At 31.8% G+C, this 16738-nt stretch overlaps 2 protein-coding genes and 1 pseudogene across 2 annotated transcripts; 2 read left to right on the forward strand and 1 right to left on the reverse strand.

Moving 5' to 3' along the window:
* The first annotated feature begins 405 nt into the window (after window positions 1-405).
* LOC114424399 (gibberellin 3-beta-dioxygenase 1-like) lies at window positions 406-2571 on the forward strand. The gene is made up of 2 exons (XM_028391238.1): window positions 406-1082; window positions 1830-2571. The coding sequence occupies exons 1-2, from the start codon at window positions 592-594 to the stop codon at window positions 2464-2466; spliced, it is 1128 nt and encodes a 375-aa protein (XP_028247039.1). The 5' UTR covers window positions 406-591; the 3' UTR covers window positions 2467-2571.
* A 5607-nt stretch (window positions 2572-8178) lies between these two features.
* On the reverse strand, window positions 8179-9660 carry LOC114424513 (annotated as a pseudogene).
* A 3807-nt stretch (window positions 9661-13467) lies between these two features.
* On the forward strand, window positions 13468-15689 carry LOC114424673 (probable 2-oxoglutarate-dependent dioxygenase AOP1). The gene is made up of 3 exons (XM_028391533.1): window positions 13468-14045; window positions 14278-14602; window positions 15185-15689. The coding sequence occupies exons 1-3, from the start codon at window positions 13672-13674 to the stop codon at window positions 15443-15445; spliced, it is 960 nt and encodes a 319-aa protein (XP_028247334.1). The 5' UTR covers window positions 13468-13671; the 3' UTR covers window positions 15446-15689.
* The last annotated feature ends 1049 nt before the right edge of the window (window positions 15690-16738 follow it).

Consider the following 16738-nt stretch of genomic DNA (forward strand, 5'->3'; position numbering starts at 1 on the left):
TAAAAGACGTTACATTTAATATCATATTCTACAATTAGAAATGTTACATTTAATATCATGTTAGGTATTGAAAGATTATTAATTTTGGTATAATATAAGATTTTTTTTATAGAAGGTAACATATAAGATTCCTCTCACTCCATTTAATCATTTATACCTTAATTGTATTTGAAAGATATGAAGTGGAATGAAAAAGAGAAAGAAAAAAAAATGGGATACAGAGGCGTTATGAGTGGCAAAAACAAGTGTCAAAATCCAAAATAGAATTACTCCCCCACCTCTCTTCTGTCTCCCTCTCATTTGGTTTGGTTGGTTTGGGTTAAGTGTAAGCATTGTCGGCTTCTTCCGCACCATCCTCTATATATACTGACATCCCACAACAATGTTTCTCAATCTCAACTCATCTTTCAGTAACATATTCCGTAGCATCTACCCAGTCAGTACTCACCAATGGCAATAGGCCAATAGCTATAATTGCCCAAACCCAACTCATAATTTCAAATTTTGCTCAATACTTTATCTACAGGTGTAACATTGATTAAACACAAACACAAATCACCTCTTGTTGGTTCTTAATTTCTTTCTTCCACTATGCCTTCTCTCTCGGAAGCCTTTAGAGGTCACCCCGTGTACCTTCATCAGAAACACCACGACTTCAACTCACTTCAAGAACTCCCTGACTCTTACGCTTGGACACAACCTGATGATGATGATCACCGTCTCACAAATTACCCTTCCAACAATAAGACTAAGACCGTTGTCCCCATCATCGATTTGAACGACCCAAATGCTCCAAACCTCATAGGCCATGCATGCAAAACATGGGGTGTGTTCCAAGTGGTGAACCATGGCATCCCCACGAGCCTCTTCAGTGACATTCAGAGGGCTAGTCTTGCTCTATTCTCCCTTCCTCTTCACCAGAAGCTCAAAGCAGCTCGCTCCCCCGACGGCGTCTCCGGCTACGGCCGCGCTCGCATTTCCTCCTTCTTCCCCAAGCTCATGTGGTCTGAGTGCTTCACAATTCTCGATTCCCCTCTTGATCTTTTCCTCAAACTCTGGCCACAAGACTATGCTAAATACTGGTACGTACGTGCTATATATGCTACCAAATAGTTCTTTTTTTTTACACGAGGGACAGACAATTCTCAAATCAATAGTAACAAATACTTAACACCCTCACTCACCACTTTCTCAAATCTTAATAGTAACACTTAAAATAATATGCTGCCTAGCTAGATATTATTCCTTCTGTTCTGCTTTTCTTTATGTTCTTCTTCTAATTCTGGTAAGAAGTGAAGGAAGGGAAGAGAGACACTTTTGCTTCTGATTTTGTGATGAAGGTTCCACTAGGCAAAGTTAGAAGCCGATTTTTTCATCCTAATGCAAATAGCAAAGATCACTATAATGACATTGAAGGACCCACCCTTATGAGAATCTACTAAACTAAATCCACTTGCTTGCCACTGTCATTTTCCAACCCCAATAGTTCAACGTGGTGCTGATTTTATTAAAATAGTAAAACATTCACACGTTAAAAAACAGGTGGTGCCTTTTTTACAACTTTTTTTTTCTTTCAGGAAAACAAAAGGTGAAAAGAGAAGCTGAGTGGTGTAACATATACTTGATTTATGTCTTTTTAAAGCGAAATGTTTTTCTTACATTAACTTTTATGTAATATTTTATAGAAAAAGAGAGAGATTTGGAGAAAAGAGACAAGTATATAATATAATAAATAAGTGATACAGAGAGAAATAGAAAGAAATGTATTATATGAATAATATGATTCTTTTCTAAACATTCCTCTTTGTGGTCTATTCTATAATTTGCAGTGATATTGTCGTGGAATATGAAGCAGCCATGAAAAAGCTAGCAGCGAAGTTAATGTGCCTTATGTTGGCTTCCCTTGGTATTCCCAAGGAAGACATTAAATGGGCTGGGCCGAAAGGAGAATTCAACGGGGCTTGTGCGGCTTTGCATTGGAATTCTTACCCGAGTTGCCCGGATCCGGATCGGGCCATGGGTCTGGCCGCGCACACGGACTCCACTCTCCTCACAATCCTGCACCAAAACAATGTCAATGGGCTTCAGGTTCTCAAGGAAGGGGAAGGGTGGGTGGCGGTGCCTCCGCTTCCCGGAGGGCTCGTGATCAACGTCGGCGATCTGCTCCACATTTTGTCAAACGGGTTGTACCCGAGTGTGCTGCATCGAGTTCGGGTGAACCGAACCCGGCAGAGGTTCTCGGTTGCTTATCTATATGGGCCCCCAACAAACGTCCAAATCAGTCCACAAGTAAAATTGGTAGGCCCAACAAGGCCCGTTCTTTATCGATCAGTGACTTGGAACGAGTACCTTGGCACCAAAGCAAAGCTTTTTAATAAGGCTCTTTCAGCTGTTAGGCTTTCTTCATCTATTAACGGTTTGTTTGATGTAAACGAGGATAAGAGTAACGACTTTCAAGTGGGCTAGAATCTAGATAGCCATAGGCTTGAACTTTTTTTACCCTTCTCGGTCAAATCTTGTACCAGCCATAAAAGGCAAAAATGAAAATAATAAAATAAAATTTCAAAGACACATGATTTGCTTAAATGGAATTAATCTGGTTTTGGGGTGGGGGGGTTCAAACAGCAAGTCGTTGGAGAGGGGTAGAGAAGACAAATATCGTTTGGCACCAAACTATAGAGAGTAAAACCATTCTCAATGTGTTGAAAGGGTTAGATAGAATAGCAGAAATTGAATACTCAATTCTGGTACATGATGCACGACCCATATTTTCTATCAGAGCATATGGTATTTGCTCACAAAATTTACATATTAAACTTTACATAATTTTAATATTAACTTTAAATTCTATACCGGTAGTATAAAAAAGTTACATAGTTAATTAATTAAAAATTATTGTTGATATGATTTTTAAGATTAAGAAACTTGTTTGTGCATAACTTGATAATATAAATTTTTTTATATTGCTAGTGCATATATTATTTATTTTTAATATTTTGTAAAAATTGTATAATTTATACATTCATGAAAAGGCCTATTTACTAAAAAACATGTTTTCTATTTTGTTTCTTTTAATCATAAATCTGATATCTTATTTTCTGCTTTCAAATATTAGTATGCAGTAAAAACAATTCCTTTTGTGTTCTATATCATTTCTCAAAAACAAGAACAAAATAAAAAATAACATAACGATTTTATAATTAAATAATAATAAAAAAAACTTCCTTATAAAATCACGAGGGTGTGAACGCAGAAGGCCGTTCGACCATTTGTGGTTGTCTCATCGATCGATGACATGAACATTTGTAACAGCTTTTTTTGTTTTGTTTTGGATCGGGTGAATAAGAGATTGGCGTTGTTGATGAGAAAGCGAAGAACTTCAAATCAGAGCACATGTTTGGGTTTCTCACTTCAAAATAATGCAAAAGTGAGGAAATTAATAACTAATGTCAATCATATCGGCTTATGAAATAATAATTGTCTGAAGGCGATGATGTTCTTGTCTCTCTGCAAGACTGCAACCACGTGTTGGTTTCTAGCCTTCCTGTCGTGGGAACCATATATGGCAGGTTCCAGTGGAGTGGGGTAGAGACTACTTCTACAGTTCTACCAGTATTATATTTTATTTGTTTCAATCTCATAAAAAAAAGAGTTTTTTTTGCCTTAAAGAAATTTTTTAACCGATAATTAGAAATAAATCATTTAGAGATGAAAAATCACTGGAAAATATAGTTTATACTAGTAGTATGTCTTCTTCATATATGTTCAAATTATTTAAGATAAAATTCTCTCATATTTTCTTTTATCACAAGTGTTATCTTAACTTTTTCCTCTAACGCATACAGTAACCAACCTTTACTTTATATACATTTATATACTACCTCAATTTAAAGAATAAATAATGCATATATATATATATATATATGTGTGGTTAAATGATAAATTTGTTAACTTTTTTATAATAATTATATTAAGAATTATTTTTATTTGATTGATAGTTTAAATTTTTTAATAATAACAAAAAATGTCAATTAAATTCTAATGTAAATTAGGGACTTTAAATAAATGTAATGTAATTTTTTTTCAAACAACATGAATGAAATTTAATTTGTCTAACAAAAACTACATTAAGAAATTATTTTTTTATACTAGAACATAAATACTAGTGTTTAGTGAAAATTAACTCTATGTTCAGCAAAATTATTTGATAAACTAGCTGAAAGTTGAAAATTGAAAAATTAATTTATTAAATTGTGAGTGTTTAATAAAATTAGTTATTAAAATAATTAAATAATATAAAATGAAACAAAAATAATAAATTTATAATTTATTTTGAAAGGATAATAAAAAAATTTAATAAATTTATTAAGGATAAAAAAGAAAGAAATATAGAAATATTGAAGCTAACGTTTCAAAAAATACTTAAAACTATTAAAAAAAATTATTTATCATATAATTAAATAAATTTTTTAACTAATAAAAAGAAAATTAAAAACTAACTTAAATATCTTGCTAGATATGGTCGATCGAAGTTAAATATTAAGCTAATTTCTTACAATGATTCCTAAAATAATCAGAAATTTGTGCCAAGAAGGTGACTTTGCTCAACTATGAGTTTCTATCTTTGCTATTTCAAAGAGCACTTGGTGTTGAATGATCGAACAAGAATTGGATTTGTGCGAAAGTAAAATGAAAAGCAATGAAAGGAAGTAAAGGCAGAAAAATATATTAGTAAAAATATTTATGTTTGATTGATCTGTTGTGTTTGTAAAATTAACGGTACAAGACCTATTTAAATTGCTAAGGATTCAATTACCACATTTTTCTACTTAACAACCGCTAAAAACATGGCATGGACCCTGTTTAGCTATTTTTACCATGATTCAACTTTAATTTGTGGTTACATTTAGCTAATTTATTATACATAATAGGCTATTTATACATAATAAGAAAAATTATCTTAGAGAACTCGTATAATACTTATAAAAAATTAAGGTGCTTGCGCAAATTTAAAGCATGAATCTATATCTAATTTTTCTTATAACTGCCACGGATATAATTTGTGCATTGCGCGACAAGATGTCATTACCAGTATTAATTAGTTATTGGGATGGTGATAAAAGAAAAAGTAGTGAAAGATATATAGATAGGACCGACAAAAAAGAGGCACTAACCAATATGAAAGAGGCATTGCTTGCTTGCACTATCATGCTCCTTAATTATATCCCTTCTATTATAAGGTACAAGCTTGTTAAAGTGGTTGAGAAATTTGAGGTGAATATGGTGATCTAGAAACAAAAGGAAGTGTTTACTAGTACAGATATTCAACAATGTTATAACTCTCGTGTTATGTTATGTATGTCAGTATGTGGGTTACAAAGGGTTGTTGATGAATATGGTGATCTAGAAACAAAATGAAGTTTCAAGTACAGAGACAACGGTAGTTATTATGTTGAGTACTTAGGGTGTGCGAGTTTAGGAAGAGCCCATTTGATTAATCTTTACTTCAGTGTCAGCATATATATGTTCTAAAGCAATTTTGTCAGACAAATTTTTATCCGTATCGAAACTGAGTTTGCAACCTTACCCACATTATGGGATTTTAGTGGTAAATAAGAATCTGAAAGTAGCAGGCAAAACTCAATTATACATTTTGATCAATCATAAAATATTCAATAATAGAGTCTCCCCCTCCCCCTTTTTAGGTATATGTATGGTGGATCTTAGTGGTTGATTTTTGAAATTTTTATTACTTTAAGAATGTGTAGAACCACCTTGTTCATAGTTGTATAAGTATTTCCATAAACTCGTTCTGTATATTTCTTAATAGTGCTAGCTGAGAAACTGTCTTAGCTGTATAAGTATTTTGCTGGAGTGGGATAAATTAATTCATTATAAAACAAATTAGTTCTAAACATGCAATTTTTTTTATTATCATAAAAAAATACATTATTGATAATAAAACGTAAATTACATATTGGAACAGTGATGTGAATTGTTTCGTCAAAATGATCAATAAATCATTCCATCTGATAGTGACAAAAGGGATAAAAGAGCTTAACAAACTAGATTTCCACTACTACTAGTTACGTGATAAAAAAAGAAATGGTCCACAATTAATTGACAATAGAAGGGTATAACGGTTTTCCTAAGTTATATATGTTCGAAATTTTCGAGTAATACAGCAAAATACTAAACATACAAATTTAGAGCGTGAGATGTATAATTACAAAATAACATTATGTGTATGATATCATAAGAAGAGATGCCAAATACTAATGATCATATAGTTTTTAAGAGTGCCGTAAAGAGATGCATGTTGAATTATTATTATCCTTGTGTATCACTCACACATTTCACTCACTTTATATAGACTCCAAAATAATAAGTCTAGAACACCAAACCACCATTCCAAGTTTAATGTGTAAAATGTATGCATAAAGGCATAAAGCATAGGAAGGATATTTTTGCTTCAATTTTTGAGAAAAAAGAGTTTTGTGGTGTGTTAGGATTATGAATCTATGACACAAGATGCTTGATTTAGTTTATACTTTATCCTAAGGTAGTTTAAAGGACTCCATCATGAAAATGACTGAAGTGCCAAAAAGCAAAGGACTGCTAAAACTTCAAACAAATAATTGTTGACTCCTGGAGCAAAGCCAACCTTCTTTTTGTGGCGGTGTTGTTGTGTTTCAAGCACGGGCAAAATGCTTTGAGAGTTTAGAGCTATGCTTGAACTGACATGTTTTGTAACTATGTTTAGTTACACAATGCAATATACTAACTATAACATAGGAGTGATAGGACTATTTTCCTCTTTTCTAATGAACCCAAATTAGGATTTTGTTAAATAAATTTAGTCAAATACGACGTTAAGCTTGTTTGTTGGCCAATATTTCAAAATCAATCTCAATCACATCAACTATAGATTGTATGAGCTAGTTTCGTGTTATGATTTTGTGGAAGAGGTATTTTAACAAGACATGAAGATGTTTCATCAAACTTTTCAACACAGATTTAACATTCAAAGTGACATTGCTAGGAACCAAGAATATCCTAACACAATGTAAGGATGAGAAACATCTCTCTCTCTCTCTATATATATATTATCTTTTGTATATTCTTTTTTCTCTTCTGATCTCACCATACAAGTAGAAAATCTATGACGCGATCACAAGTATTATTCGGTGCCAAAAGAATTAAAAAATCATAAGAACTATAAAATCCTTTTCAAATCATAAATGACTGCTTTATCCTCCGTATGTTAGGCCTGCATTGTTATCCTTAACCTTATCAATATGATCAAGACGAATCTCTCGGTATGAAGACGGCTCAACCTCTGTGGGTCTATTATTTAATTACATTTAGAATAACTCCAAATGCCCAAATCCTATCGCTTTATTAATATTCAGTGATACATTATACCTACCAGATGGATTGGCTCCTAGTTAAGAAAAAGTATCATAGAATCTTTTTAAGAGACAACTGCACTATATAACCTACCTGACGTTATACCATTATAGGATCTTTTTAAGAGATTCCTGCACTTACCTCTTGACGCTAGTAACAGTTACGCTTGCACGTTTTTTAATTGAAAAATTACACTTATCTTTCCTTTCGGAGTTCCCCAAATTTTTCTTTTTGAAAGGATATCAATATAATATATATTGCCTTATAAATGAGAAACTTGTTATTACGACAAAATGCTAATTTTTAATGATAGCCTTTGGATAAAAATTAAAAATAACATACTGCTAAAATAAAAACTTAATTATTTATAAATATTTTTTATGAGAATATTGTTGTTGCCTCTTACCACTATCACTTAAAGAGATCTATTACCACTACCACCATTATTATTATACAGTCAAACGTGGTGATGAGAATAATGATGAAAGAAGTGATAGTGGCAGAGAGATCGTGATCATGATGGTCTCATAATAAGTGTTTATGATTTGTTTTAATCAAAAGACTATCATTCAAAGTTCTACCATTGTAGAAGTCATTGTTCCCTACAGACCAAAATCATCTTTCTTCTAATACTCTGATACCAATTATCTTAGTAATTGCTCCCAATAAGTTTTAGTTTTGTGTCAAAATAAGAACTATGAAAGGTCGATTAAAACCACCGAGTCATGTATTGAAACGCAAAAGCGTTTCAAGTTTCAATTGGAGAAATTCACAGCAAACACATATAGCGAGATTTTATTAAGTCCAAGGTAAATTGTCTAGGGAACATTTGAGCACACCACACTGTTATTGTTATGGTAATGGTACAACACAAACAATGGCTGCTCAAACACCACAGTAAGTGCGCAGTGCAGATTGATCTCTCTGGCCCTGTTCAGTGTAATAAGACTTGAGGAACTCAACATGATCAAAAGGCTTAAAGAGCAGAGGGTGTTCCTCATCCACAAGCTCCTCTGGGGCTTTTATAATGCTCCCTCCTTTGGGGATAGAGAATAGCCCTGCAGAGTATCTTGCCTCATTCCCACTCATTATCACTCGGTGAAAGGGTGAATGCAGCCTTCCGTTTGACCATGCCTGCAAAATTCATAATGTCAATAAATTTTTATTATAGGACTATGCAATGACAATGTAAAAGAAAATTATAGTGTTATCCAATCACAAACCATCATATAAAATTAGTTTTTTGACTTTTACGACAATTTTGGAAGTCATACTGGTGATTATTTTTTATTAGTTGACATTATAAAATTTGTTACACTTACTGTGCACGGCGATTAAACTCTAAATTTTAAGAGTTGGTATAATTTATGTTGTTTCAATGACAAGTGATGAATAGAATATACATGGAGAGAGTCACCAATCATGACAACAAAACTGTCAGGGGAAGGCTTGTAGCTAATCCATTTTCCATCTTTGTTCATCACCTCTAAACCCTCCACTTCATTTTGGTACAATATGGTCACTATGTTCTTGTCAGTGTGTGCTGAGGCCTAGCTTTGTGTCACTGGTTTGAGGGCCTTTGTATTTCATAACCCGGAGAAGATAATTGGTTGAGTTCATGTGCTCTTCCAAGTACTCTTCAACACCCAAGCTCTCCAAAATCATCTTCCTAATGATTTGATCCAACTCTGATAGCTGCTCAGAGAAGGATTGTATAGCTTTGCTGCAAAATTTAGAAGACAAGTCAAGAAAGAGGTAAAAGAAAAAATGGAATAGTTTACATAAACTATGTATTTGACATTTTAATAGGTACATGCCCAAAACTTGGGTTTCCATGAGGCCACATGATGTTGGTCATGTTTTCTACATTCTCCTAGACATTTGCATCATCAATGCCCATGCTTTCAAAAAGTGGGACCATAGGATATTGCCCAACATAACCATGATAAGGCTTCTTAGACACATTGAGTATCTTTGTTTGTAGAGGGAGATCAAAGAGCTCTTGTAGTGCAGCAAATATGGCTTTGCGAAGTTCTAAAGGAACTTTATCAAAAATTGCTTCAAAGCAACCATAATCTACCAGTGCCTTGTGAACTTGGGATTTTACTGCCTCCCAATTAGGATTGTTGGCTTCCAATTTGAGGTTAGTAAAGTCGATGACCGGAAGCTTTAGAGTGGCTTCTGAACCCATATCTAAATTTTTTTCTTCTCTGATTTGTTTACAAGGTTGGAGGATAATGATTAATTTAAGCTGGGTTTGAAGCCATTTATATAACAGGTATGCTCTATTGCTCTATACTGTAATGACATTTATAATATTAAAATTTTTGTTTTTGTTCTATGGTGTGATTGAGAATGCATTGTCACGTAGAGAAAAGATTCTTCCAACTTCACTTGAACAACCAAGCAGATAGTGTTGGGACAGCAAACAAAATTAGTTCGGGTTGGGCTTCAGGCTCTCTTTTGGGTTTATTTTATATTTCCTATAATTTGATGTTTGAGGCATAAAAAAGAATAATAACAAGAGTAACTGTAGTATAATCAATAACTGAAAAAGACTAACAGCTTGTGAATAAAGTCTAAAGCCTTTAGTTAATTAATATAAAAATCGATATAAATTGATTTTTACCTTTCATTTTTTAAGTCAACAAAATAAAATTTGATCTGATGATTTTAACATTAAAGACAATTTTTGTAGTTTTGATTTATTTGAAAAAGAATTATGGCATTGTCAAGTAAAAAAAAACGTGTGCTATGCATAATAGATTGGTATAACATCCCTTTTAATTATACAAGCAATGAGTTTTAAACCACTTGTAAAACCTAAGTTGACTCATGCAATTGGATTGAAATTTTACTAGTTTAATATAAAACTGAAGAAAGTATAACTAAATAATAATTTAGGAAAATAAATTAATTTATTTTTATTATGATATTTATACGAAATTATTTTCGTCGAAAGTACTAATAAATTTTTATTGAAAACCTTGAGTGCACATAAGGTTTGAATATCTAAACTTATTTTTATTATAATATTTATTCATAAGGTTTGTATATCTAAACCCTTAAAAGTATTTTTCTCTCAACATAATTTATTGTATATCTAAAGACCAATTAAAATTTTAATCATCACTTTAAATACAATTAACGTAATTTTTATATAAGAAAAGAATTAAAATTGCTTGTATAATTGGGCCTAGGCCCAAGCCACCTTGCATGAGTAAGCCCAAATTTCTATCGAGAAGTTAATTGAAGACTACAATCAACACTAAAGTTACAGTAGTTACTGTAACATGGGATAACTGCTTATAAGTAGTCTTGAGCCTTGTGACACTGACTTTAGTCCATTTCTGACATCTACATATACCATATTATTACATATACGCACAATTTATTACTACATTATATTTTGAGTGTGATATTTTGCTAACTTTCACACCTCAAAAACATAAGTATTCACCAATTTAGACTAAGCTACTGGAGTACTCCGGATCTCCACCAAGTCACCGACCAATACCACACGCACCTCTGACCAAACAAGATGGTTAACTGGAGGGTAGTGATTCCGAGTTCCAACTTAATTAAGAACTTAAAAATGAGTACTCCTATAATCATGACACTGCGATTAGACTGATAAAAATTGTCTAATTAAGAATGTACCTATTATATACAGATTTGAAAGTGCCTAATTTATTTCATCTGAGATGAGTGTATAAATGACCGGATTCGATTAGAAAAATAAAGTCCTTTTCCTAACAAAATAATGTATGAATTATTGGATTAGATGAACGAATTTAAACTTAAGGCAACTTTGATGTTATTGAATATTTAAATTGTGTATGTAACCTTTGAAAGTTTAGATCATGACAATGAAAGAAAATTGACTGGGGGAGGACCATTTAGTAAAATAAACTAAATTAACTTAGAAAAAGGGAACCATGCTCCTGTCGGATCTTTGACATATCAGGTATTATTATATGTACAAGTTGTGTCTGGACCACACTAGAAATTAATCAACTTCCGTACAATTATTTTCAGTAAATAATTGTCTTAGATGGCACAATTTTAATTTTTATAACAATTACGCAGAGATTAATTGTGGTACCACCATGTGTCATAGTCCTGTCTCGTATCTTTCTGCACAACGTTTGATGTTTCTCTTTATGAATCATGTGTTTTACTAGCTTTTTCTACTGCTCCGCCAAGAATTAGCTGCTAGCTGTCTAAGTGTCTATTGTATGGAACCGAAGAACAGAAGAGCTTAAACAAATTAATATACACGATGATAGAAAATATCAGTATAATTTTTTCGGTCTGTGGAATTAACTAAAATGGACAATGAGATCGAAAAACAAAGAGAGTGAGAATAGAAAAATGATACCAACAACTTTTAAGGAGTAAAACTCTTTCTCTTCATGTAAAAGAGAAAAATCACAAGACTTAATTTAGCAAAATGTATTCATCATTAAAAGTAGGATTACTATTTTTATTTTCTGATGTGTAAAAAAAAGAAACTATGTTTTAGCATCAGATTTTAAATTGAATTTTGTTAGTGTTTCTCATTTGGTATATTTAATACCTAGCTAACGTTATTATAATATTAAATGATGCAGACTTTTCTGTACCTGATAATCTTTTCAAGTTGGAATGAAGGAAACAAATTTCGGAAATATATAGGTAAACAATGTCCTAGAAAAATTTTCCCGTGTAACACGTACGATACTAGTATTAATTAAGTAAATGCACACGAATTTGCGTAAGAAGCGTTAGAAACTACAGGCCCTGGTCTTATGTTTTTATTATCCATAGGCTTTTATTTATTGTTCTTGCCAACCCATTATAGTCCTTGAGCCATTCACAGACCCACTAAATGCTCACATAACATGGTACCCTATTAGCTAGGCCTGCCTGGACGACTTTGGATAGGCTTAGCTGTGATTAAAAATACAAGAAAGAGATCAATCAGCTATATATAAAAATACAAATTAAATGAAATATTTTGTTACGTCTGTATTTATTTAATTTGTCCCTTCTGATTGATTCAATGGTATCATAAAAAAATTCTATATGCTCCGAGAAATATGCTTGTTTTCCAACAAGAACATGATAATATTTCATATCCTTTTGTGGTTTGTTTTAATTGATGTATATTGTACCACGGGAATATAATTCCTCTTCTTTTAACTTCTGGCTCCAATATTCAATTTTCGACTTTTGTCCATATTACATGTAGCAAAGCTTAAGTGAATGCGTAATGCTATGCTTCTTTGACCTATTATTGCTTTTATCACTAATATTCCGATCCCTTTATTTGGTCTATATATAATTTTCCGTCTATAATTTTGAATGCTATCCAATTGGATTGAAAAGGCTACAATTCTTAATTAAACATGAGATTTCAAATTAAAGTTTACAATTATGTGAATTACTGCTTGAGGATTACGTCAGAGAGAGACCGGGGGGAGGGGGAGCCTGGGAGACATGCAAATGGACAAACATTAACCCTTATTTAGTTTGATGGAAATAAGGGAAACATAGGAAAAAAAAAACATTTTAGTTTTTATTATTTATTTAAAAAGAAGAGGTGAGGATAAAGAATTTCTTTTAGGATTATATAAAATAACCTTTCCTACCATAATTGAAGAAAGAGATTTTTCTTTTTTAGTTTTCCTAAAAATTAAATAGTTTTTTTTGCTAAATAAAATTTAATTAAATAATAAAATAATTTCATGTTAGAAAAAATAATATGTAAAAATTTTAATTTTTTTTGCTAAATTTAGGTTTTTTTTATTTGTGTAAAGTACTTTTTATACAATTTATTTCTTTTCACTCACTTTCACTTATTTAATTAAGCAGATAATTTTTTTTTTTCACTTTTTTTCCTTGTTTTTATTTATTCAAACAATACTTCTCTTATATTTATATCTCTTTAACTTTTATCATTTTTTTCTTTATTTTACTTACAATCAGCATAAGAATGTAGTATATCAAAAGTGACTATAGTGTTATTATGTAATCAAAATTAAATTTTCACCTAATAACTTGTGTAAGGATATAAAAAACTTTAACGTAGTACTGCTATACCCTTTTTCTTCATAAAAATTAAGATGGATTTATAAAGTAATCAGAAGAACAAAGACCTAAGCCTCGAGAATGAACTCCACTGCATAGAAACACTTCTATAAATCTGATTAACAGTGTAAACATAGTATTTGCAGTTTGTCGAGGAAAGATTAGAAATTAATATTATTAGGATCGACAATGGGTTCTCAAACAGCCTGCCAGGTTCCTATTGTGGACTTCACTGACGAGGAGTTGAAACCTGGTACAGCAAAGTGGGCTTCAGCATGCCTAGTGATTCGGAGTGCACTTGAGGATCATGGTTGTTTTTATGCTTTGTGTGATAAAGTTCCTATGGACCTTTACAACTCAGTTTTTGCTCTAATGGAAGAACTATTTTATCTTCCATTGGAAACAAAATTGCAAAAGATGAGTGATAAGCCCTACCATGGCTATTATGGACAATTTACTCATCTCCCTCTATATGAATCCCTAGGGATCAATGATCCATTGACCATGGAAGGAGTTCAAAACTTCACCAAACTAATGTGGCCAGCAGGATATGATCATTTCTGGTACTTCTAAACATTAAATTTAGTTGTGTTGTTTGATTTTTCATTTATATTTTTATTTAATTTCCTAGTCATATATATTTCTTTAACTGAGACGAATGATGTCGTACGTGTGATTAATGTAGCCGATTTTATGCAGTGAGATAAGGTTTTTGTTGTTGTAGTTTTTTGGCTAGTCATTCTATGTGTTGCCGTTATTGACTATTGTTTTCAATTTTTCATTTTGTGATAATAGTGAGACTCTCAGTCTCTATGCAAAGCTGTTGGTAGAATTGGACCATATGGCTAAAAGAATGGTTTTTGATGGCTATGGTTTGGACCAAAGGCACTGTGATTCCCTTCTCGAATCAACCAATTACATGCTCCGGAGCTTCAAATATAGACTACCGCAGAAGGATGAAAACAATTTGGGATTGCATGCTCACACTGACACCTCCTTCTTTACCATTCTGCATCAGAATAATGTAAATGGTTTGCAAGTAAAATTGAAAAATGGAGAGTGGGTTGATATTGATCTCTCACCCTTCATGCTTCTGATCCTTGCAGGCGATGCATTTAAGGTAGGTCATTTTTCTGATGTGCATCTAATTAACCAAAGTACAAAACTGCTCAAGAATGAAAATGTTTTGAATTATATATCTATATATAGCATCTAACGTAAGTATTTTAATTTCTAGCTTTAGTCTTGGTCCCTTGACCTGTGTCAGGTTATTTACGGTTTATTTAGACTTATTATGATATAACCACTTGTATAAGTATTTGAGAAAATTTATTAAAATAGTTTATTATGTGTCTATAAGTTGTTTTGAACTTATTTCAACAAATCCTTCATGATATCTTGTGTAAAAAACTTATATAGCTTGTATAAAAACTAACTTTATGTATAGATTATTAAAAACTAACTTCTACACATAAGTGTTTACATAATAAATATTTATTGTATTAGACTTTAATTAAGTTGTTTACTCAAACCCACCCTTGAGGACGAGTCCTGGTGCAGCGGTAAAGTTGTGCCTTGGTGACTTGTTGGTCATGGGTTCGAATCCGGAAACGCGTAAAAATGACAGGAGTTCATTAAACTGACAGCAAGAGAAATTTTGAAATAAATTTACAGAACTGTGCTCTTGTTTTTCATTTCTTAGGTTTGGAGTAACGATAGGATACACTGTTGTGAACACCGAGTGATTATAAAAGGAAAGAAGGACAGGTACTCCATGGGACTATTTTCACTTGGCGGCAAGATGGTTGAAACGCCAGAAGAGCTAGTTGATGAAGACCATCCAAGACGTTATAAGCCATTTGATCATTATGAATACCTACGTTTCTATGCAACAAAAAAGGCCTTAGAATCCGAGTGTCGAATCAAAGCATTCTGCGGCATAGACTATGCTAATGAAAAGTGAAAAATTATAAGAGATTTGTGTTTTGAGTTTCTGTTCCTATATCTACAGGCATCTCAAAGTTGGGTATAAATTGTCACTTGGTTCCTTGTATTGTATGGTGCTTTTACTTTGAGTTCATTAATCCTAATTCTTAACCATTCCTTTTGAATACAAAGGTGCACCTGGTGACAGCGTCATTTTTTTTTCTTTGTCATGGCACTTCATGAATCTAGAATGTTGGTTATTCTCAATGAACATTAATAAAGGCATGAACTTTTTTTTTTTTATACAGAAACCAATCTACTTTATCTCATTCAAGAGAACATAGAGGATACAGTAAGAAATATGATAATAAAGGCATGGACATATTATCTAAGTATTTGTTCCTTTTAATCTTTTAATTGTTGAAATTTTGTAGATTAGCATTGTCTAATTATTTATTGATTAATTTTATATTATTAATATCAACTGTGAAAGTAAGATCTATGATATTTTTTAATATTAATGAATATTAGTTGTCATGAGATTTTTTAATTCTTTTTTAATTTATTTTTACTTCACAATAAATACATATGTAAATTAATTAAAAATTAGATAAAAAAATAAAAGTATAATTAAAAATAGTAATAGTTAATGATATCTTAAATTTTGGAAATGAAAAAAATAGAAATATTTATTTAAAAAAACGATAATTAAAAAAGAATAGAGGGGTATGTGTTATCAACACGATATGATTGTACATAATTTCTCATCAATTGGTATTAATTAGTGTTTGATTTGATGCATATGACTGTTTGTCTGTTGTGTTATAATAAGGATCCTATTAAACGTTATCCATCTTTGTCGTTTTAATTAATGGCCAAAATTAGGAGAAATAATTTAAGGTTTTGATTCCTAAGATGTTCGTACGTATATTTGTACGTACCTTGCATAAAATATTTAAGAAGGCATCCCAAATTTTGAATTCGTTCTATCAAAAGGATGAAATTTGAAATTCAAACCCTTTCTTCTTTTTTTTGGTACAGAAACCCTTTCTTTAGTCCTTATGTCTTCCGAAATTGATTTGGAAGTTTAATTAAGAATCTTAAATTGTCGCAACCATGATAACATTGCACAAAAATTTAGAGCGACCGGAGAGAATTAATTTCCCTTAACCCCGATTAATTTCAAACCCAGTTTTTGTGTCATTCCTTTTTAAAATAAATTAAAATTTTCCCATAAGCTTCAATCTAGGCAAAAGATTTTTTTTTTCTTCTTTTGTACAGGCACGAAAAAGGAATAAGAAACACAGAATCTGATAAAGAAACTAGAGGA

The sequence above is a fragment of the Glycine soja genome, chromosome 8 (genome assembly GCF_004193775.1).
Source record: "Glycine soja cultivar W05 chromosome 8, ASM419377v2, whole genome shotgun sequence".
In the NCBI taxonomy this organism is placed as follows: domain Eukaryota; kingdom Viridiplantae; phylum Streptophyta; class Magnoliopsida; order Fabales; family Fabaceae; genus Glycine; species Glycine soja.

Excerpts from the sequence above, each read along its gene's own strand:
- LOC114424399 (XM_028391238.1), top strand. The coding sequence starts at position 592 with ATGCCTTCTCTCTCGGAAGCCTTTAGAGGTCACCCCGTGTACCTTCAT. Across the intron at positions 1,083-1,829 it reads CAAGACTATGCTAAATACTG|TGATATTGTCGTGGAATATG; the intron begins GTACGTACGTGC and ends TATAATTTGCAG.
- LOC114424673 (XM_028391533.1), top strand. The coding sequence starts at position 13,672 with ATGGGTTCTCAAACAGCCTGCCAGGTTCCTATTGTGGACTTCACTGAC. Across the intron at positions 14,046-14,277 it reads GCAGGATATGATCATTTCTG|TGAGACTCTCAGTCTCTATG; the intron begins GTACTTCTAAAC and ends TTGTGATAATAG. Across the intron at positions 14,603-15,184 it reads TTGCAGGCGATGCATTTAAG|GTTTGGAGTAACGATAGGAT; the intron begins GTAGGTCATTTT and ends TTCATTTCTTAG.